Below are 22068 nucleotides of genomic sequence, written 5' to 3'. Positions count from 1 at the left end.
CTGCTTAAAATTTCACGTACATACTGTATTTTTAATCACATAACCTCTGTCTTTCTTTATAAAACTTTGACAGTTTCAACCCTGTGGCACCAACAATTATGATGAAGTTTCTTAATCGAATAGTGACAGTAGAAGCTAATAAGGTAAGTTTCTTAAGAACTGATTTTTTTGAACTTTACATTGTCATTATAGAAAGCCAAACTTAAGTGGTATTATATAAACTTGAGGAATTAGAGACATGAATTATCTCAGTTTTTAAAATTAAAAAAATTTAATTATACTCCTAAAGCATGTCGAAAATGTAGGAAAGACTGATTTTAAAAACCCTTAACCTGGACTTTGCAGGCAGTGCAGTGGTTAAGACTCCATGCTTCCACTGCAGGGACTGCAGGTTTGATCCCTGGTTGGGGAACCAAGATCTTACATACCATGCAGTGTGGCCAAAAAATAAAAAATTTAAACATCCTTAAGCTTTAATTTTCCTTTGCTTGGCTTAGTGTTCTAATTTGTGTCTATTGTTAAGAAACTATTTCCTGCCATCTTGGTTCATTAATCAGTTATAATCCAACTCTACTTTTGTCCTGTGTCACTTTCCAAAGATTTAATAATTTTTTAAAATTATGGTAAAAAATACATCATAAGATTTACCATCTTAGACTTTTTTTTCCAGCTTTATTGAGATATAACTGACATATAACGTCATGTAAGTTTAAAGTGTATGACACATTGACTTGATAAAACTTACATAATGTAAAATGATCGCCACCATAGCATTTTCTAATACCTCCATCATGTCACTTAAATTACCTTTTCTTTTTTGTGATGAGAACACTTAAGATTTTTTTCTCTTAGCAACTTTCAAATATATAATATACACAGTACTACTAACTGTATTTTATATTTGAAATATCTTAACCATTTTTAGCCATCCAGTTCAGTAGTGTTGAGTATACTATCATTGTTCTGAAATAGCTGTTACATTTAATGCATCGTTTTTTTTTTAATCTTTCAAATCAAGATGGTGTTAAAGTTAAATTGGTAAAACTTCTTCTCTCAGCAGCATGGTTCTAGGTGGACCACCTGCTATCAATCAACTGGATTTTACATGAAACATAATTTGTTTTGCAATGCTGGATCACAGGAACTGAGGGAAATCTCCAGGGGAGAGGTTATGTTGAGGATTAAACAAAATGGCGCATGTATGTGGAACACTTAGCTGAATAAATACAACTATTAATAGTGAAACATTAGAAACACAGTGAATCCAGTAATAGAGGGAGCAGCTGCTGTGGTGAACTATTATGTCCTTAATTCATATTTTGAAAATATTTAGTGGTATGGGTGTATGCTAAGTCACCTCAGTTGTGTCCGACTCCTTGTGACCCTATGGACGGTAGCACACAGGCTCCTCTGTCCATGGGATTCTCCAGGCTAAAACGCTGAAGTGTTGCTGTGTCCTCCTCTAGGGGATCTTCCTGACCCAGTGATTGAACCCATGACCCCGTGGAGTTTTTAACCTGCTGAGCTACCAGAGAAGCCCATAGTAAATGTGCTTAACCTTAAATAGTTGACCTGTAAGAATGTTATCTCTTATGTCTCCTGCATTGGCAGGCAGGTTCTTTACCACTAGCGCCACCTGGGAAGTCCCAGTTAGTGATAAAGGGAAATACAGTTTAATGTCAAGTTAAAAATAACAGGATGCAAAGTTACATGATAATGCTAACAATAGAAATGATGTTTCAGCCTTTGATATATGTCAGGCCCTATGCAAGGTATTTTTACATACTTGATCTTATTAAACCCTTACTACAGCTATACAAATTATCTCCATTTTATGGTAAAGAAACTGAACTTTGCAAGGAAATAACTTGAATAATATTCCATGACTATTAAGTGTCAGATGAGTTGGAAGTTTTGTTCTGACTCCAAATTACCGTGCTAAAACGAAACATAGATTTGTTAATCTATGTTAATCTATGACGGCCCAATGCACATATATACATCAACCTATATATACTAAAAGAAATCACATAAAAATGCTAAGTGGGATTCTGGGTGGTTGAATTACTTACAATTTTTTTCTACATTCTCTACTATAAGCATGATAACTATAAACTATAGTTTTAAATATTTATTAAAAAGTTGGAGAAATAATAAAAAGTCAGCCTCATGTTACTTTATCATGTGACTCACAATTTTTTTAAGACTAAGTCATTAAATTGCAAATGGCATTTACTCTAGCAAGTTGTTTTATACTAGTAAAATAATTACCATAACTTCTTTGTTACGTATTTAATGTGATGTGCTTAGTCACTCAGCCATGTCAGACTCTTTGCCACCCCATGGACTGCAGCCCACCAGGCTCCTCTGTCTAGTATTCTTCAGGCAAGAATACTAGAGTGGGTTGCCATGCCCCCCTCCATAGGACCTTCCCAACCCAGGGATCGAACCCAGGTCTCCTGCATTGCAGGCAGATTCTTTACCATCTGAGCCACCAGGGACGCCCAGGAATACTGGAGTGGGTAGCCTGTCCCTTCTCCAGGGAATCTTCTCGGCCCAGCATCAAACTGGAGTCTCCTACATTGCACATGGAGTTTTTACCTGCTGAGCTACCAGGGAAGCCCATAGTAAATGTGCTTTACCTTAAATAGTTGACCTGTAAGAATGTTAGAACTAGTATAGTTTTGAAATCATCATTGATATGTTACATCACAGGAGCAGCAGTAAGCCCAATATTTAAATATAAATCAAATGTAAATATAAAATCAAATGTTATGATACTGTCTAGGGTTGCCAAGGATGATAACAATAGTATAAGAAGATTTAAGTGAGTTTAATCTCTTTTATTCCATAGCTTAGTTAATTATCTTAAGAAAGAGTATAGACATCTTATGTGAATGAGTTACAATAAAGAGTGTTGACTATCTTAAGTGTTTAAGTTTAAATAAATGTTTCTGTGTATTTATAGGAAAAAAGATCTTTAGTCTTTTCTGATGTCATTAGGTATATAAAGTGTGGAAGGAACTGCTGATCACACATTTCAGCCACATTTGCTATATTCTCCATAGTTAACATCTGTAGTATTTTCTTCAGCTCCAAGAATCATGATTTCAAATTATATTTCCTTGCTGGCAAATTTAAATTTTTTCAAAAACAAGCTACTCCTCCCAAAACAATTTTTAAAGTAAATGTGTTCACAATATAAATGCAGTTAATCTGGAAGCGAAGGCATGAGCAAGAAAATTTTGTGAGTGATAAAGAGAAACTTGGTGTCTAGATATTTGAACATAATATGAGACTGTAGAGAGTACAGCAGTGTGATATTAGTGTAAGAATAGACAAATGGAAGAGTAAAATGAGAAGACAGCACAGAACTAGATCAATATGTGTAAATGGAATTTTTTTAACACAATGAAAGTAGCATTTTACATCATGAGGGAAAGAGAATAGACTGTTAATGGTTAATAAGTGGTATCGGAACAATTGCATATTCAAACAGAAGAACATAAGATTGTCTCTTTCGTTCATACTATGCAGAAAAATAATTTAAACCTTGATTTAAAATTTAAATACAAAAATTAGAAGAGTATTAGGAAAAAAATACTTTGAGTTGGGGGAAAGTCTTCCTAAACAAACAAAAAAAACCTGAGAGCCATGGATTTACTTCAAAAAAATGGGAAACTTAGGAAATAACAGAAGACATGGTAAACAAAGATAAAAGACAAACATGGGAATGAAAGACAAATGGATAGTAAACATGAGAGGTATTCAGGCCTGCTAGTAATCAGAGAAAAAGATTGATAAACAGCGTTGCCAAAGATAAGGAAAAATGGACACTCTCACCTACCATTGCTGGGAAAAATAAAACTGGTAAATGTTACAGACACTTTGCACGACACTCTACAGAAGTATTCATGCATGTTGGCAAAGGTATATACAGTTGACTCTTGAACTACATGGGTCCACATATATATGCATTTTTTTCAGTAAATACTACAGTACTACATGATCCATGATTGGTTGAATCCAAAGAATCAGAACTACAGCTGCAGAGGGTCAACTATAAGTTATACTTGGATTTTTATTTCTGAGAGAGGCTCCTGTCACTAACCCCACACTATACAAGGATCAACTATATATATAGTATGTGTGTATCTATAAATATATAGAGAGAGAGAGGTCTGGAATGGTTGGAAAAAAAATGGAAACGTAAATATCCCTTCATTGACAGAAGTATTAGTTTAATTACTGTATAACCATAATTTTTTTTAATTATATAGATTTAAAGGAACTAACATAGATCATAAAGAATGGAATAATACATATGATCCCCACTTGTGTTTAAAAAATTAGCTCTTTGTATATACTTATAGATACTATATATACTTACAGATGTATGAGCACAAAAAATGGTCTGGAAAGGTTCCTACCAAAATGTTAGCAGTTGTGACAAAGTTGGAATCGTGGAGACTAAAAGTATACTAACTTGCATAAAGAACTTTTAAGACAGCTTTCACTATTAATACAGTTAAAAATATATTGAAAATCATAGCACAGTACTGTTTTTCTGTTTTAAGCAATTTTTACAGGACCTGAAATGGGTTCACCTTTGAGCAATCACATGAATCCAGCTAAAGTCATATTGTCGGTAAACTATTTAAGAATTTCTGAAGGGAAAAGAGAGGATAAATTTCTCTTGCGTTACACTTGATCTACCAAGGATGTGAAATGTGATATATCATATACCTTAAATAACTATGAAGTTTAGGGTTTAAATATGAGTTGATGCAGTTGTGGTTTTTTAATACTCAACAGACTATACTAATATGGTGAAGACTCCAGAGTAGGGATTTTCATGTAAGTTTCAAATTTTCTTGTGTATTTAGTTTTATTGCACTGTATTATATTTTGAGGTCTCTCTCTGTGCATATATGTATATGTGTGTATCTGTACATTTGTATATGTGTGTGTATGTATATATATATATATATAGTGAGAGAACTTCAAAATATTATATAGCCTAGTCCAAGTAAAAAAGTAAAACTGTTTTATAATCTTGATTATTTACTTTAAGGTGTCATTGACACTTGTACCTTCATAAGCAGACTATTTAACATGTAGGCTTTTTGGCATGCAAATTTGAAAGATTCTAATATACTTCCATTAAGTTTAGAAAATAGAGAGTTTTGGTTTTTGTTTTAGAAAACATATATTTTTAAAATTTTAATTGTTTCATTTTAGAATGGAGGAAAAATTGTCCCTGATAAAACTTCTCTAGAGTTTCTCTGTCAAGGATGCTCTGGTGATATCAGAAGTGCAATAAATAGCCTCCAGTTTTCTTCCTCAACAGGTAATTGGTAAAGATACACTCATAATATTAATTAGGTGACTAACTTTTTCTTGTTCATGAAATGAAATTAAATTAAACATACTTTAACTTGAAATTGATATATACCCACTTATATTTTTTATTGAGACAAAATAATAAAATTATGTATGTATGTGTACATAGACACACCCCTATGAACGTGTCACCATATATATTTGCATATCTGAGGTAAAACTTATTTACATAGTTTGCCACTTTACCTTTCAAAGTTAATTTGGAATGAGACTTTCTGGGAAAAAATTGTGGCTCTGCCACTTTTTAGTGACTTAATCGTGCAAGTTACTTAGTCTTTCCATGCCTTTATTTTTTCACCTCTTATATGAGCACCTGTCTCATCAAGTTATGTGAAGAGTAAGTGAGGTAATACAGAGTGTTTATTCCAGGGCTTGACACATACTGAGTTCTGAAATGGCCAGCTGTTAGAGTTTGATATTGGTTTATATAAGATATGTTTAACAAATATATTTCCACTTATTAAGAAACAAAAGGAGTGCCTAGCCATGCTGAAGTAAAGAGATAGCCCCACTAATGGCAATGAATTAATTTTTATTCTTAATGATCATAATTTACTGCACACAGTCATCATCAGAAAACTTTTAACAGGTGACCTACTCGATGCTTAACATTGAGGGATTGACCTTAAAAAATTAATAGCTCTTTGGTGCTCTCAAAATCCACCTGAAATCTAGTTTCTATCCACAAGTGTAACCTGTTCACTTAGTTTCATCTTTGTTTTTCAAAATAACTGTAAGGAATTAGACATTTTAACTCAACCAAAACCTGAATTCTGCTTCTTCCTATAGAAACATAAATGTAAATTATCCTTAGGTTCACTACTAGAATTAGGAGTGGGCCAGTTTGAGATCCTGACTACCGTTTATAATATTATTGCTCTGAACTCAGAAATTTCAGAAGGAAGAAAATAATAATTTTGGGGTGGGTTAGAAACTATATTAGCAGTTGTATGTTTTTTCATCTAATTCTCAGACCAGCCTAATGAGATAGTACTACAATTGAAAACCCAGATTCTGTGTTTCTGCTCTTCCAGGCTGGTTTTCTAAAATCATGCATTCTGAATTTTCAAAAGTAGATTTCCCAGTGAAATATGAACATGGGCATATTCAGAAGTTGGAGACTGCCCAAATCAGTAAAGAAGTAATATAGAGTCATTGTTAAGCAGGGTTTGCAGAACCAGACTGCCCAGATTCAAATCACTTGCTAGCTGATGACCTTAGCCATTTACTTAACCTCTTTATGTCTCATTTCTTTACTCTGTATAGTAATCGTTCTTCCTTCATAGTTATTGTGAGGACTGAATTGGTTAGTACATACCATGCACCAAGAATAGTACCTTGCCTTTGTGAGAAACCAAGGTAATATAACTATATTAGTATGTCATTGTGTATGTGAAAATTTGAAAGGTGTCAAGTCATATTTTATTTATTTTTATTGTTGTAGTGTTTATTATGTATTTGACACACATACACAAAACTTAAGGAGAAAAATGAATTGTATAGATCAAGCTTACTTGTGTAAATAGTTCTGGTGGGATTACATAATTTCAGTCACTGAAGATTAAATCTAGCTCATGACATACTTTCAGACGACATTTTATGTCCTTAGTAGTTTAGTAACTGAAAGAGGGCTCTGATTCAGTTTGTATACCTCATTATTATTTATTAGAAAAGCATTTAAAGTAGAATACTTAGTGTAACTATATCTGAAATGTTCTGTTTTACTTTTCACGTTTTAATTTTATTTTAAATATTGTTTCTTTGGTGTATATTATTTAGGAAAGAACAATTTACGGCCAAGGAAAAAAGGAATGTCTTCCTTAAAATCAGATGTTGTGCTGTCAAAATCAAAACGAAGACAAAAAACTGATAGGATATTTGAAAATCAGGAGGTTCAAGCTATTGGTGGCAAAGATGTTTCCCTCTTTCTCTTCAGAGCTTTGGGGAAAATACTATATTGTAAACGTAAGAAAACATTATTCATTTTTTAAAAATATCTTATTATCTTACAATTAAAATTTTAAAACCCCATTTTTCAGAATGTCATATATTAGGTTCAGTTTCAAGAAAGAGCTAAGATAGGTCAGATACTCTTTGGCACGACGTAAGGAAGACATAGCAGGAAAATGTACTTAGAGTATTTTTGGATTATAAGTGGAATTAAACATAAAAATCAACTATTAAAAAAAAATCAGCTGTTGAAAAATTTTCAAATGAGAGGTGCTATATAAAGATGGTGTTGTTTTTTAATAATCCCAGACGTTTTTTTTTGTAGGCACACCTGTAACAGAAGTAGACTCACCTCGATTACCTTCTCATTTATCAGAGTATGACCGGGATACACTGCTTGTTCAGCCTGAGGTAAAGTCTTTAATAATACCTAGTACTATTTACACAATACATGCTATTTACATTTGTGTCCATATAAATTTAACCAGTGAATTTTTACTAAAATTATATATGCTTTATTTTTTATAGGAAGTAGTAGAAATGTCACACATGCCAGGAGAGTTATTTAATTTATATCTTCACCAGAACTATGTAGATTTCTTCACGGAAGTGGATGATCTTGTGAGAGCCAGTGAATTTCTGAGTTTTGCGGATATCCTCAGTGGTGACTGGAATGTAAGACTTAAGTGTTTGGTTTATGACTATTTCCTCAGAACTGAGAAAGAAAGTTTACTTTTATTCATACTTATGTGACATTATTTTAATTAACTTTTTAATAACTATGACAGAATTAATTGCATGCAACCAGTGTTCGCAGTGAAACTTCTGCAGTGAATCTGCTTTTTCTATGTTAATGTAGCATTAATTTTTTCTAAAGTTATTTTCTAATAAAAAAACTAATACATAGTTGGAAAATTTGACAAATTGAAAAGTAGATTGAAGGGAAGGAATGTGCTACTTTCTTTTCATTTTTTCTTTTGGCCATACCATGTGACATGTGGGGTCTTAGTTCCCTGACCAGGGAATGCCCTGTACTACTTTCTGTGCTTTCTGAGTTTTTAAATTTATTTATTTAAAATTTGAAATTATTCATTATAAAGCTTGTAATTTTTCTTAATATTTTAACTTTGCTCTGACTGGTATAGTAGTCACTAGATACACATGGCTATTTAAGTGAAATTAAAAATTCAGTTCCCTGGTCATGCTAGCCATATTTCCAGCATTTAAACATTTATGATACAGTTTCTGTTATATACTTAGAGTTTCACTATTTAGTAGTTGCATTTGCTTAATTATTTTATATTGCTTTTTTTATTTTGAAATTTTATAACTCTACTGACAAATAGAATATACAATGACTATCTGAACACCTTTAACTTTTGTTCATCAGTTTTCACATTTTTCCACATTTGCTTAGTCTGTATTTTTACACACTTGTTTTGGCTGAATACTTGGAAAGTAATTGGAGCATCACAGCACTTACTTAAGCATGGATAAGGACACTGCTCTATTACAACCACAATAGCATTATCACACCTAAAGAGAATTAATATAATCAGTATGTATTATAATTAACATAAATTCAGTAAGGATACTATCCTCCTTCCTGTTTCCCAGTTACTTCAAAAATGTATTTAAAGTTATCCCTACCACCCCGTCTGATACACAGTTAATAGTCGCACATAGCATTTGGTGGCTATGTCTCCGCTGAATTTTCTTCAGATAATTTTGTGGCATTATTATGTTTAGGGCTATGGTGAATGTGAAAAAAATGACTATGTAGTAAATAAATACGGTTAGCCTTTTTGGGGAGTCAGTAGTACCAATAAGTACTATCTTACAAATCTCTTATTTTCTTTATTTTTTATTTTTTATTCTTTTTTAGACACGCTCTTCACTCAGGGAATATAGTACATCTATAGCTACGAGAGGTGTCATACATTCCAACAAATCCCGAGGATTTGCTCATTGCCAAGGAGGGGGATCAAGTTTTCGGCCCTTGCACAAACCCCAGTGGTTTCTAATAAATAAAAAGGTAAAAAAGAGAATGGTACATTTTCAATAAGTGAACTCCTTATGGTGTGTGAATTATATCCCAATAAATCTATTTTTTTTATTTAAGAGAAAAATGATCTTTCATTCTTAATAAGAAATAGTGGCTAAGGCTTTTAGTTTTCTTAGCGTTATGATAAAACATTAAAAGGACAGTCCTCTTAAATGCTTTTTTAAAGAAAAAGCACTCAAAATTTGAAAGCATATGCCTGTTTTATTGGAATCAAAGTATACAGGCCTGCTTTGTTTCATTGCACTTTTTTAAAGTGCTTTGCAGATAATGCGTTTCTTACAAATCGAAGGTTTGTGGCAGTCCTGCATCACGCAAGTCTGTCAGAACCATTTTCCCAACAGCACTGCTTACTCTGTGTCATACTTTTATACAATATTTCAAACTCTTCACCAGCAAAAAAAAATCATGACTGGATGAAGGCTCAGGTGATGGTTAGCATATTTTAAGCAATGAATTTTTTAATTAGTGGGCTTCCCAGGTGGCTCAGTGGTAAAGAATCCACCTGCTAAGCAGGAGACATGGGTTCAATCCCTAGGTAGGGAAGATCTTCTGGAGAAGGAAATGGCAACCCACTCCAGTATTCTTACCTGAGAAATCCCATGAACAGAGGAGCCTGGTGGGCTACAGTCCTTAGGGTCACAAAGAATTGGACAAAACTTAACGACTAAACAGCAACAGAAATTTTTCATTAAACTATGTTGCACGCTTTAATAGACTATAGTCTAATGTGAGCATAACTTTTATATGCACTGGAAAACCACAGCATTTGTGTGACTTGCTTTATTGTGATATTCACTTGATTGAAGTGGTCTAAAACTGAACCCACAATAGTCTGAGGTATGCCTGTAGTTATATTTTTGTTTCAGTTGAAAATAAATCCTGGCTTTACCTCTAACCATCTGGACAAGTTATTTCACCTAGTATGCCTCTAGATTCTGATTCCACAGCTATAAATGTATAGGATTGGATTATTTAGAAGTCAAAAACAGGTGGCTCACAATTTGAATACAACACACAACACAAATAGATTTTTTTTTTAATGAATTGCCCATGTTTAAAAACTAGTTGAATAGTTAAAACTCAGATAAGAAATTCTGGCCTCAGAATTTCTTGAGTGTCCTGGGGAAAAAAAAAAAAAGAGGGCAACACTGGTCCATATTTTACATGGCTGTAATTGGCTCAAGCCAAGTATAACCTGCCCCTTGGTGGCGGGAGTGATCGGTGCCGCTGTCCCCAGATATTCTGCTGCACTGATTTCTATTACCTGCTTGACCTCCTGTAGCATCTGACTTTGTGACCCCTGAACTAGGTCATCTCTAAGATGTCTTCCAGTTCTAAATTCATGTAGCTAAAATATGAAAGTATCATTCATTACTTGAGAAAAATCTTCCAGTGGATTTCTTGGAGCAACTGTAAGCAATTTATGTCCCTTATTGACTTGCTTTGCTCTTTATAGCATGTGTATTAATTTTTCATTTGTTACATATAAGTGATCTACAACCGTGGGCTCCTGAAACGCTAGAGATTATATTTCTCTTGCCATCACCATAACACTGCACCTCTCTTAACTGAAGAAAATACATTCTTTTATTGAGAAACAGTATCTTCACATAATTGGTGTATGTGTATGCTCATAAACAGAAATCCTTTAATTTTTTTAAGGACCTTCTACCTAAGGTGGTGTTCTTTCTGCTATTATATCAAATGTGAATTAGTTGCACAGATAAAGTGCTTTGTTAGATAATACTAGGACTTACTAGAAAAGACCCTGATGCTGGGAAAGACAGGGCAGGAGGAGGAGGAGACAGAGGATGAGATGCTTGGATGGCATCACCTACTCAATGGCCATGAGTTTGAGCAAACTCCGGGAGACAGCAAAGCACAAGGAAACCTGGGGTGCTGCAGTCCATGAGGTCTCAGAGTCAGACACGACTTAGCAGTTGAACAACAAGAACAGGACAGTTAGAAAGGACTAATCAAGCTGCTTGATGCGGCCAGAAAAGAAGACTGATGAGATAAACTTCTAAAGTATCTAGTGTAGAAACCCACACATATTGTGACATAATAAACTTATGTGTAGGAATAAATATCCATATTTAAATTTTTATTTTTCATTTCACCTTTTTTTTCTCTCTACAGTATCGGGAAAATTGCCTGGCAGCAAAAGCACTTTTTTCTGATTTCTGCTTACCAGCCTTGTGCCTCCAGACTCAGCTATTGCCATACCTCACTTTGCTAACCATTCCAATGAGAAATCAAGGTAATATACATGGGTTTTTATTATTCCTAAGAAGTAGTGTTTTATAACATTATATTTTTGTGCATCAAGTCATTTCTGTGTACCACTGACACTCAGTTTTTTCCCCATTGTTTTTTGAATCAGAATTAATACTGCTTTTTGATAAAAAAAAGAAGTATATAAAGTAAAAATCGAAAGTCCTCTGTAAACCATGGGTAATTCCTTTTCACAGATTGGTGTAAATTCTTCTAGACTTTTCTCTGTGCAGATATAATAATGAAAGTGATCTTTAATTTGCTTTTGTCACTTATCATACATAGAACGCCATATTTTATAAATTAGTGCAAAGGAGCTCTGGAGGCTGGGAAGTCCAAAATCAGGGTGCCAGCATACCCAGTGTCTGGTGAGGCCTACTTTTGATCTTGCAGATGGCCATCCTGTTGTATTCTGACATGGTAAAGAGAGGAGGAAGAAAGCTCTCTCTGGGGTCTCTTTTATAAAGACACTAATCCCATTCATGAGGGGATCATGACCTAAGCACCTCCCAAAGCCCCATCTCCTAAAGGCGTTAGGATTCAAAATATGACTTTGAGGTGACAGAAACATTTAGTCCGTAATAGCAGCAATGCTAAAGTATATTCAGATCATGACCTAAGCACCTCCCAAAGCCCCATCTCCTAAAGGCGTTAGGATTCGAAATATGACTTTGAGGTGACAGAAACATTTAGTCCGTAATAGCAGCAATGCTAAAGTATATTCAGATCATGACCTAAGCACCTCCCAAAGCCCCATCTCCTAAAGGCGTTAGGATTCAAAATATGACTTTGAGGTGACAGAAACATTTAGTCCGTAATAGCAGCAATGCTAAAGTATATTCAGATCTAACTCATTCAACCTTGTTGATAATGTATTTTGGTTGATTCAGTATTACAAATAGTGTCCATTAATAGTATATTTACATTGTTTTTCCTAATTTTGAAGTTATAAGTAATGCTTTAAAAAAAAGTGAGAGATTTCCCTGGTGGTCCAGTGGTTAAGAATCTACCATCCAATGCAGAGGATGTGGGTTCAAAGATCTCACACGCTGTGAAGCAGCTGAGCCCACCTGCTGCAACTCAAGAAAGCCTACACGCTGCACAGAGACTCCGTGCGGCCAAAAACCTGTGTGATACCCACTTGCCCGATACGTGTGTACCGAGGTTTGCCTTTCTTGAAGAGCAATTTTCCATCCGTTGTTTCTCTTTTTTTTTTTCTCTTTTTTAACATATATCTTAAGGGCCATATTTCATTAACAGTCTTAGGTCACATGTCTGTGGTACTGATCTTCAAGGTAGAACAGAGAATTTGTGTAATATTGAAAATATAATCTATTACATAACTCATCAAACTTCTCATAAGTTTTATTTCTTTTTATTGTTTGGCCACATCCCATGGTATGTGGGACCTTAGATCCCTGATCAAGAAATGAACCCACGCCCCCTGCATTGGAAGGCAGAATCTTAACCACTAGACTGCTAGGAAGTCCCAAAACTTCTCATAAATTTCAAAGATAGTGTTTGTCTTATGAATGATCAGAAGAGAAGATTATTGAGTAAATGTCTACCTTCATACAAGAGTTCATCTTTTAAGAATATTGATACTTAAAAATTTTAAATATTCTATATTTATAGGCAGAAGTGAGATGACTTTTGAATAGTGTGCATGTTTAATCTGTGAGTCAGAATCCAGAGAGTTCCCTATGCTTGCCTATTAATTTTAGATTATACTCGTATTTATTTGGCTGTGCTGTGTGGCTTATAGGATCATAGTTCCCTGACCAGGGATTAGACCTGGGCCTTTAGCAGTGAAAATGTAAAGTCCTAACCACTGCATCGCCAGGGAACTCTCAGATTACGTTAGCTTTTAAACTTAGAAATTACAAGAATGGTACAAAGGAAATTCTTGTATATCCTTCACAAAGATTCCTCAGTGTTTCATTTTTACCATATTTGCCTTGTTTTCTTTGTCTTTATACACACTTGTACACAAATATATTTTTTCTGAACCATGTTTGAGGAAAGTACAGACATGATGCCCATTATTCTTAAACACTTCAGCATGTACTTCCTGAAACCAAGGATATTCTCCCATATCACCACAATATTTACAACAAAATCAGGAAATTAATTTTGATACATTACCGCTAATTCATAGTTTAATTTTTAGACCCCATTTATAATTTTTAGACCCCATTCAAATTTTGCCAGTTGTCCTAATAATGCCCTTTGCAAAATAACAACAAAAACTTGTTCTCTTTCTTGTCCAAAAATCCAGTGCAAGATCAGATGATTCACTTAGCTATTCAGTTGCTATCTCTTCAGTCTCCTTGATTTAGAATAGTACCTTGTTGTTTCTTTGTCCATTATGTCTTTTTTTTGGCTGCACTGGGTCTTCCTTGCAGTATGCAGGGTTTTTCCCTGCTTGCGGCACACAAGGGCTTCTCTAGTTGAGGCTCACGGGCTTCTCTTGTTGGGCACCCTGGCTTCCGGCTGCGGAGCACTGGCTCTAGAGCACGCAGACTCAGGAGCTGCGGCACGTGGGCGTCTGTAGTTGTGGCGCATGGACTTAGTTATTCCGTGGTCTGTAGGATCCTAGGTCTTGACCAGGGATCAGTCTTGTGTCCTCTGCATTGGAAGGCAGATTCTTAACCACTGGCCCACCCCTGTCCATTGCAAATTGAAACATATAAGATTGTTACAAAATGGACTGTCCCTCAGTTTCGGTTTATCTGAGGATTTGGGTTTATCTGTCTGAGTGGATACAGGTATGTATTTTTGTCAGGAATACCACAAAAGTGATGCCATGTTCTTCTCAGTGCATCACATCAGGAGAATACAGTGTCTGTTTATACCATGCTGGTGAAGTTAACTTTAATTATTTTGTAAGGTAATTATCTCTGAGGTTCTCTAATGTAAAATTATTAAGTGTTTTGTGGGGAGACACTTTGAGACTATGTAAATATCCTGTATCTCATTAAAATTTCACCCACTGGTCACAGCATCTTTTGATAATTATTTCCTGAATCTGTGATAGTTGGCAAGTCATGATTTTCTAATGGCATTATTCCTTCTACATTCCTGTTGGTAAATTCTGCTGTAAGGTATCGCTTCACCCTCTTCCGTTTGTTTACATTAGTATGGAGTCTGGATTCTTTGTCAGCTGTTGTTTTGCACTATCGTTATTTATTTTGACCCAGATTTGGCCAATGCAAGCTGCTTTGGGTGACTTTGCCTTTACTCTTAGAGTAGTTTCTGATACAAAATGTTCCAGAATTATTTCATACTTTGCTGCCCAAAAAAAGTCTATTTTTGGACTTAGAAATCTCCAGGAGTTCTGGTTCCTTTTAGTGGATATGGACCTGTCTCCCACTTTGCTAAATATATTTGCTTAATTCTTCTGTCTATAACCTATCTCCTAACCATGCAGGCTATTCCTTCAGCTCCAGCCTGTTGCCACCAACTCATGTTGGCACAGCTGGCCACATTCTTTGTCCCATTCCCACTGTGGGAAAGTGAATTGGTTTGATTTAATAAGAGTCCCCTTGGACAAGACTCGTCAGCATCACCTGGAAGCTGGAGAAAAATGCAGAATCTCAGGCCTCAGTCAAGACCTGCTGAATTGATCTGCATTTTAATGAGATTCTCCAGGTGATTCTTATGCAGATGTTTGAGAAGTATTGGTTTGCATTACTCATGCTGGAATCTTCTGGAGAATCATTATATCCACTAGTTACAAGTTCAGATTCCAGGATCACAACTCAGGTTTTCCATATCAAAAAGCTGTTTTTGAAAATCCTAATGGTGTCATATATTGGATTTTTAAAAAGGTAAGTGTCCAAGAGCTCTCATAGAGTTTGTTTTGCAAACTTTAGAAGGTTCACAAATATAGTCAAAAATAGGATGTTTTGGCTTTTCTTTTTATTCATCAATTTTTTTCTTCTTATTCATCAAATTTTATCCCATTTCTTTCATTTTATTTACTGTGTCATTTCAGACATTATCACTATGTTTCTTCTTCTTTCTCTCCATCCTCTTTTCTAGTCCTCCATTAGTGTTTGTTGGAAGGCTTTAAAAAAGCATTCTGTTTTCTCTTTCATTGCATAATCTCTGTCAGTCTGTGTTCAAGGTTACGGATTGTTTCTTCTCCTTGTTCAAACAAGTCCAGATTTCCATTTGGTTCTTTTTGCAATTTTCTTCTCTATTAAGGCCTTCCCTGGTGGCTCACACGGTCAAGAATCTGCCTGCAGTGCGGGAGACCTGGATTCAATCCCTGGGTCGGGAGATCCCCTGGAGAAGGGCATAGAAACCCACTCTAATATTCTTGCCTAGAGAATTCCACGGACAGAGGATCCTGGCGAGATACAGCCTATAAGTTGGACACAACTGAGTGACTAACACAGTTCTCTTTACTGATATTCCCTATTTTATGAACCATTGTCATTATAGCTCTCATGACTTCTTTAAATAAGGTTTCCTTTGTTCTTTGAAAATCTTTATAATGGCTCCTGTCCATGAAGTCTTTTTCTGTTGAGTTTAATGTCTGGTCCCTCTCAGAGTTTCTGTTACCTACCCTTCTCCTGTGTATGGATCACATTTTCTTGTTTCTTTGTATTATCTCACAATGTTCTGTTGAAAACTGGGCTAATTTGGGTAATATATTGTAGCTCCTCTGGATACTGAGTCACCTCCACTCTCTGGGGCTTGTGTTTTCTGTTGTTTGTTAATTAATTGTTTAGTGATTTGGCTAAACTATTGATGAAGTCTGTTTCCCTTACAGTGTGAAGCTTCTGTCACTCCTCAGTGAGCTCAGCTTTGGACATGCCCACAATCACCATGAGATGACAGGAGGGCTGTTTGTAACTGTCTCTTTCCCTTATTTTTGTTAAATTGTTTGCCTTGCTTGATATCACACCCACCTGTTCTGTTTAAGTAGTTACTGGCAGATTCCTCTGTTGTTTTCAGTAGTGTCAAGGGGCTATAAATTATTCCACAGTCTGATCCAGTTAAATGTGGGCATGTGTAAACCTTGAAGCGAGTGTCAGGTTTGATCTGACCCAGGGGAAGGGGGGTGGATCTTCTTACTTGTCTCTTTCCTAGTTCTTTTCTGGTAAACTAGCTGGCTTTTGCTCAGCTTGTTAGTCTTAATTAAGAGGGGCTATTGGTTTCAAGAGGGCCCCTTGGCTTGAACTTCCCCAACATTCTGTTTCTTATAGAGCCAGTTCCTCTGGGCGGAGCTTCAGAGCGTTCTTTTCCTATAGGAGGCCTCTGGGCAAAATCTCTGAGCCACTCTTCTACGTGTGTGCTCAGCTGAAGGGAGCCGCTGATGATGTAGGCTTGGGCTCTCCCACTGGGGACATTCTGCCCTACAGATGAGTTGGGGGCGAGGGTGATTGCAGTTCAAAGAGGAGGCAGTGTTCTTGCACTGCTGTGCCCTGGGGTAGAGTCTCCATCCTTTGCTCGGGGCTGGGAGGAGAAAGGGAGCCCCAAACTCTCGGCTGGCGGCACTCTGTAGGGGAAGCTCTGTGTTCTTGGCTGCGTCCACCTGGAGTGAAGTATCTCCCAAGTTGAGGAAGGGGAAGAGCAGATCATGACTCAAATGTGAGACTCTTTGCTGTTAGACATTCTTGAGTAAATATTTCCTCATAACATAACATTTACCATCTTAAACTATTTTATTTGTTTATTGATTTGGTTGTGCTGGGTCTTTGTATCTGCACAGGCTTTTCTCTAGCTGTGGCAAGCGGGGGCTACTCTCTCGTTGCGGTGCACAAGCTTCTCGTTGCAGCGGCTTCTCTTGTTGTGGAGCACAGTCTCTGGAGTGTTCAGGCTTCGGTAGTTGGAGCTCCCGGGTCTAGAGCACACGCTCAGTAATTGTGGCACACCAGCTTAGTTGTTCCACAGCATGTATGATTGTCCTGGACCAGGGATCAAACTTGTCTCCTGCACTGGCAGGTGGATTCCCTTAGTAAGGACGCACCCATCTTAAACTATCTTTAAGTACAAAGATCCCCTGGAGAAGGGAAAGGCTACCCAATCCAGTATTCTGGCCTGGAGAATTCCATGGACTCTATAGTCCATGGGATCACAAAGAGTTGGACACGATTGAGCGACTTTCACTTTTCAGTAGTCTTAAGTATATTTACTTTGTTGGGCAGCCAATCTCCAGAACTTTTTCATCCTGAAAAATTGAAGCTACCCACATTAAACACTAACCACCTCCCTTCCACCCCCATGCTAGCTACCCCCTGAAAACACTGCCTGCTCTCTGTCTATGAATTTGACCACCCTCAGTACCCCACTTTAGTGCAATCATACCATATTTGTTTTTTTATGACTGGCTTATTTCACTTAGCATGTCATCAGGGTTTATCCACATTATAGCACGTGTCAGAATTTCCTTCCTTCTTGAAGCTGGGTAATATGACATTGTATATATATTTATCACATTTTGTTTATCCATTCACCTTTGATGGACACAAGTTGGTTCCACTTTTTGACTATCACCAATAATGTTGCTGTTATAAAAATGGGTATACGGATGTTTCTTCAAGACCTTGCTTTCAGTTTCTTTCTTCCCTGGGCATATAGCCAGAGTGGAATCGCTAGATCATATAGTTACTCTGTTTTTATGTTTTTGAGGAACTACCTTACCATTTTCCATAGCAGTCACACCATTTTATATCCTACAGCTTTGTCCACATCCTTGTCACCTTGTTGGTTTCTGAGTTTTTTTGTTAATAGTCATCCTAAGGGGTGTGATGTAGTGTCTCATGGTTTTGGTTTGCATTTTCCTAACTATTTGTGACCTTAAGCATTTTTTCATGTGCTTTTTGGCCATTCTTCTTTGGGAGAAATGTCTGTTTAAAACTTTTTTAAAATTTCTGTTTTAGCTCAGATTTCTTTTATCCAAGATATTGGAAGACTTCCTCTAAAGCGACACTTTGGAAGGTAAGCTGATCATTTTCATTTTCAAAGAGCTGTTACCTAAATAACCACCAAATACTTTATCTATTTATTCATTATATAGTCAATAAATGATATCTGTAAAGGTTAAGAAATATATGTTGTACCAGTGATCAAAGACTATATGATCACACTGTAGACCCATCTATTGTATTTATTACATATAACAGCATTTTTCACCAGCTCAGAATCAGGTTAGATAGAATCATTGGATTACAAAGGCAGTGGAATCTTTAAAATCCTTGAGTTCAGCAAACTTTGCATAACTGAAAACCCCTTTGCTTAATGTGTTCTTAGCATATATTTGGAGTGTGTGATAGTCAGGAACTTTTTATTTCTTTATCATTGAAAATTCAGACAAGTGAAAAAAATATATAAATATAGGGATAAATCTCCATCTATACTGTTCATTCTATTGCAAAATAGTTTCTAGGCTAATATCAGTGATTAACACAGTGCTTGTAGTTCATTTCTACTTGGCTTATTTATAAGATCAAATTATGCACTCAGGCATTCTAAAAAAGGTTTAGAAAGTACTCACATCCTGGTTTAAGGATGAGAGTAAATGAGAGAAACGGCACCTAGTACCCCTTCTACTAGTTCTCCTATTCCTGGTCCCAAATGGAAAACTTGCTTATCTGGGATTTTTTTTCCCTCTACCTTCATAGATTCAATAAAGGCCTTTGTTTAATGGTTTCTTCTGTACAGTGACTTAGCTATGGGGAGCGCACCTTTCCTTTTACAGGAAGATAATAATGGGTGGATTTTAGAGCATCATCCCAGTGGGATATGATCAGGCCTCAGACCTTTTACAAACTTTCCTTTTTTCCTCATTTCTGTCTTAATCAAAGAAGGACCAGCTATTCTCACTGGCTCCTTTCCCTCCAATATTATGACATAAAAATCAAGGGAAGACAGTTGTCTTCTGTTGTCTTTTTCCTCCTAAGATGTAATTAAAAGAACGAGAGTCACTATTTTATTATTGGTTCAAGTACTTGATCTGAATTGGGAGGCAGGATTTGTCGGTGCTCCTTATCACAATGACTGGTACTGTTGTCTTTCACTTACCATATTTAACATTACCTTTGATTTATATTGATAATGTTGAATATTCTGATACTTAAACTTGATATTTAATGTTTCTATTTAATAGCTGCATAGTTTCCTTTAATTGAACCTACACCTTGTTCTGTATTAATTTAGCTTGTTTCCAGCTTTTGTTATTACAACCTTCCTTGAAGCTAAATCATCATGTATATCAAATACTATTTATGTAGGATGAATTCTGTGAAATAAAATTGCTGAATCAATGGATATACACCTTTGCTCTATATTGCCAGATTGCTTCCAAGAATGTTTTGCCAATCTTAATGCCTACTTACAATGTTTAAGCATGTTCTTTTCTCCTAATGCTTTCCACCACTGGGTTTTATTATCTTAAAGATCTTTTCCAGTTTGAAAGATGACAATGTTATTTTAATTTCCATTTTAAAATTACAGATTAGGTTAAGCAATTTATTTAGTAACCATTCTTCTCTGTAAGCTCTCTGTTCATGTTTTATATCTGTTTTTTATTTCACTTAATTTTTTATTTTCATAAGAACTGTTTACTAAAGATATTAATTAACTTGTGTTATATAAGTTGTAATGATTTATTCAGTTTGTCTTTTACCTTTTAGTTTTGTTTATATTATTAAATAAACTGGAGTGCCTGGTTAAAAAGCACAAGGAAGGTAAATGAGAGACCACGGGAGATGGCTTTATAATCTTCAAACTCTTGATGTAATTTAAAAGAATCCTCTCCTTTGATTATTATTAGTGCCTGTGTTATGAATCTGGCAGGTTGAAAATGGAAGCCCTGACTGACAGGGAGAATGGAATGATAGAGGTGGACAGCGGAGATGAAGCCCAGCTCACTGGAGGGCAGTCTGCAGAGGAAGCACTGGGTGAACCCATTCAAAGCGCTGAACCTGAAACCTGGTCTCTTCCTCTGAGTCAGAATAGTGGGAATGAACTGCCGGCCAGCCAGCCTCAGCCCTTTTCAGCCCAGGGAGATGTGGAAGAAGAAGACATGATAATAGAAGACTATGAGAGCGATGGGACATAGAAAGCAGCCTGCCCATGAGACTGTTAACTGACAGATTCACACTCATGTTATTCAGTGGTACTTGAACGGTGATAATAGACTTCAGGTGAATTAGTTTGTTAATTCTTCTCCTAGTATTTCAGCACAGAGAACTGACCTCTGTTATGTTGAAGTAAATAGAAGCTCAAACCTTGATATAATCTCAGTTTTTTCCTCTAGTATTTATTTAGTCTTGTGAGTGGTGTTGGGAGAGGAGGTCAGTGTGTATCAAGTGCATTTGAACGTTATGCCAAATACCAGAAAATGTGAAGGAGTAATTCAGAACACAGAAACTCTATGGGCTGTAAATAAGAATTATAAATGCAATTATGAGTGTAAATAAACTTTGTGCCTTATTCACAATTTCTCTCTGGTCTCTAGCTTCTCAGATGCCATTTTTATATGTTGTACAGTGGAATATTTTAGATAACTTTCTGGAAACTTTACGTAATTTATATAAAATTAAAATATTGAATTTCTTTCTGTTTCTTCTGTATTTCAATGTTTCCTAACATGCACTGTCTGCCATGTATCATTGGACATAGGACACGAGTCTCCTTCATCCAGTGCCAAACTTTTTCAAAAGTAGGGAAGGAAGGGAATGGCAAGCTTGCGAAGAACACTCCGGAGGGTTTAATCCAATGGCAACCCACTCCAGTATTCTTGCCTGGAAAATCTCATAGACCGAGGAGCCTGGTAGGCTACAGTCCATGGGGTCACAAACAGTCGGACACGACTGAGCGACTTCACTTTCTTTTCTTTTAAAGACCTTTCCAGAGCTCTCCCGGCGGAGCCTGATCCGAAGCTATTGCTGTAAGGTGTGGTTGGCGGGGGTGGGGGACACCGACCCGCCCAAGCCCCAGGCGGGAGTCTGGGCCTGACAAAGCCGGGCGGGGCGAAGCTCGGCCCGGCCCCGCCCCAGGAGCCCGATCTGGGTTTCGGAGCCGCGGGCGGCGAGGGCGCTTTGGCAGGTGGCCGCTCTGGTGAGCTGGGCCCCAGGGGTGGGGCCCACGTGACCGGGACGCGGGCGGGGAGGGGCCGCGGACCCCAGGCAGGTGCGCGGTGGGGAGGGGGGTAGGCCCCTCGGAGCTTCCTGGCCGCGCGCTTGCTGCGCCGCCCGCCACTACCTTCGGCCGAGGCCGGCCGCCGGCGCGGTAAGGGGTGCGGGCCCCGGGGAGAGCTGGGGCCTGGGAAGCAGGAGGGCCCCTCGGCCAGCCAGGTTTCACGCGGCGGACACAGGTGCCGGGCGAGACGCGCCCCACCCCCGGCCGGGAAGCCGCGGTGC

General features: G+C 36.9%; 2 protein-coding genes across 4 annotated transcripts in view; both read left to right on the top strand.

Moving 5' to 3' along the window:
• RAD17 (RAD17 homolog (S. pombe)) overlaps positions 1-21262 on the top strand; it is a 34220-nt gene extending 12958 nt beyond the window's left edge. For both annotated transcript variants that reach the window (XM_010853587.1, XM_010853588.1), the window contains exons 9-17: positions 74-143; positions 5242-5350; positions 7183-7368; positions 7679-7764; positions 7882-8028; positions 9239-9388; positions 11558-11678; positions 18586-18643; positions 20501-21262. In XM_010853587.1, the coding sequence (XP_010851889.1) occupies positions 74-143; positions 5242-5350; positions 7183-7368; positions 7679-7764; positions 7882-8028; positions 9239-9388; positions 11558-11678; positions 18586-18643; positions 20501-20765 (1192 nt within the window). In that variant the 3' untranslated portion in view covers positions 20766-21262. The remainder of the gene's footprint in view (positions 1-73; positions 144-5241; positions 5351-7182; positions 7369-7678; positions 7765-7881; positions 8029-9238; positions 9389-11557; positions 11679-18585; positions 18644-20500) is intronic.
• Positions 21263-21663: 401 nt separating this feature from the next.
• MARVELD2 (MARVEL domain containing 2) overlaps positions 21664-22068 on the top strand; it is a 25857-nt gene continuing 25452 nt past the window's right edge. Inside the window, exon 1 of one of the 2 annotated variants that reach the window (XM_010853584.1) lies at positions 21664-21766. The gene's annotated coding sequence lies outside the window, so the exon portion shown is untranslated. Of the gene's footprint in view, positions 21767-21833; positions 21938-22068 lie in introns of those variants that run through there. The other variant, XM_010853585.1, reaches the window with a different exon arrangement.

The sequence above is a fragment of the Bison bison genome, unplaced genomic scaffold (genome assembly GCF_000754665.1).
Source record: "Bison bison bison isolate TAMUID 2011002044 unplaced genomic scaffold, Bison_UMD1.0 scf7180017864329, whole genome shotgun sequence".
NCBI lineage: Eukaryota > Metazoa > Chordata > Mammalia > Artiodactyla > Bovidae > Bison > Bison bison.
The sequence above is the reverse complement of the archived record's forward strand: the minus strand, read 5'-3'. Positions and strand labels throughout refer to the sequence as shown.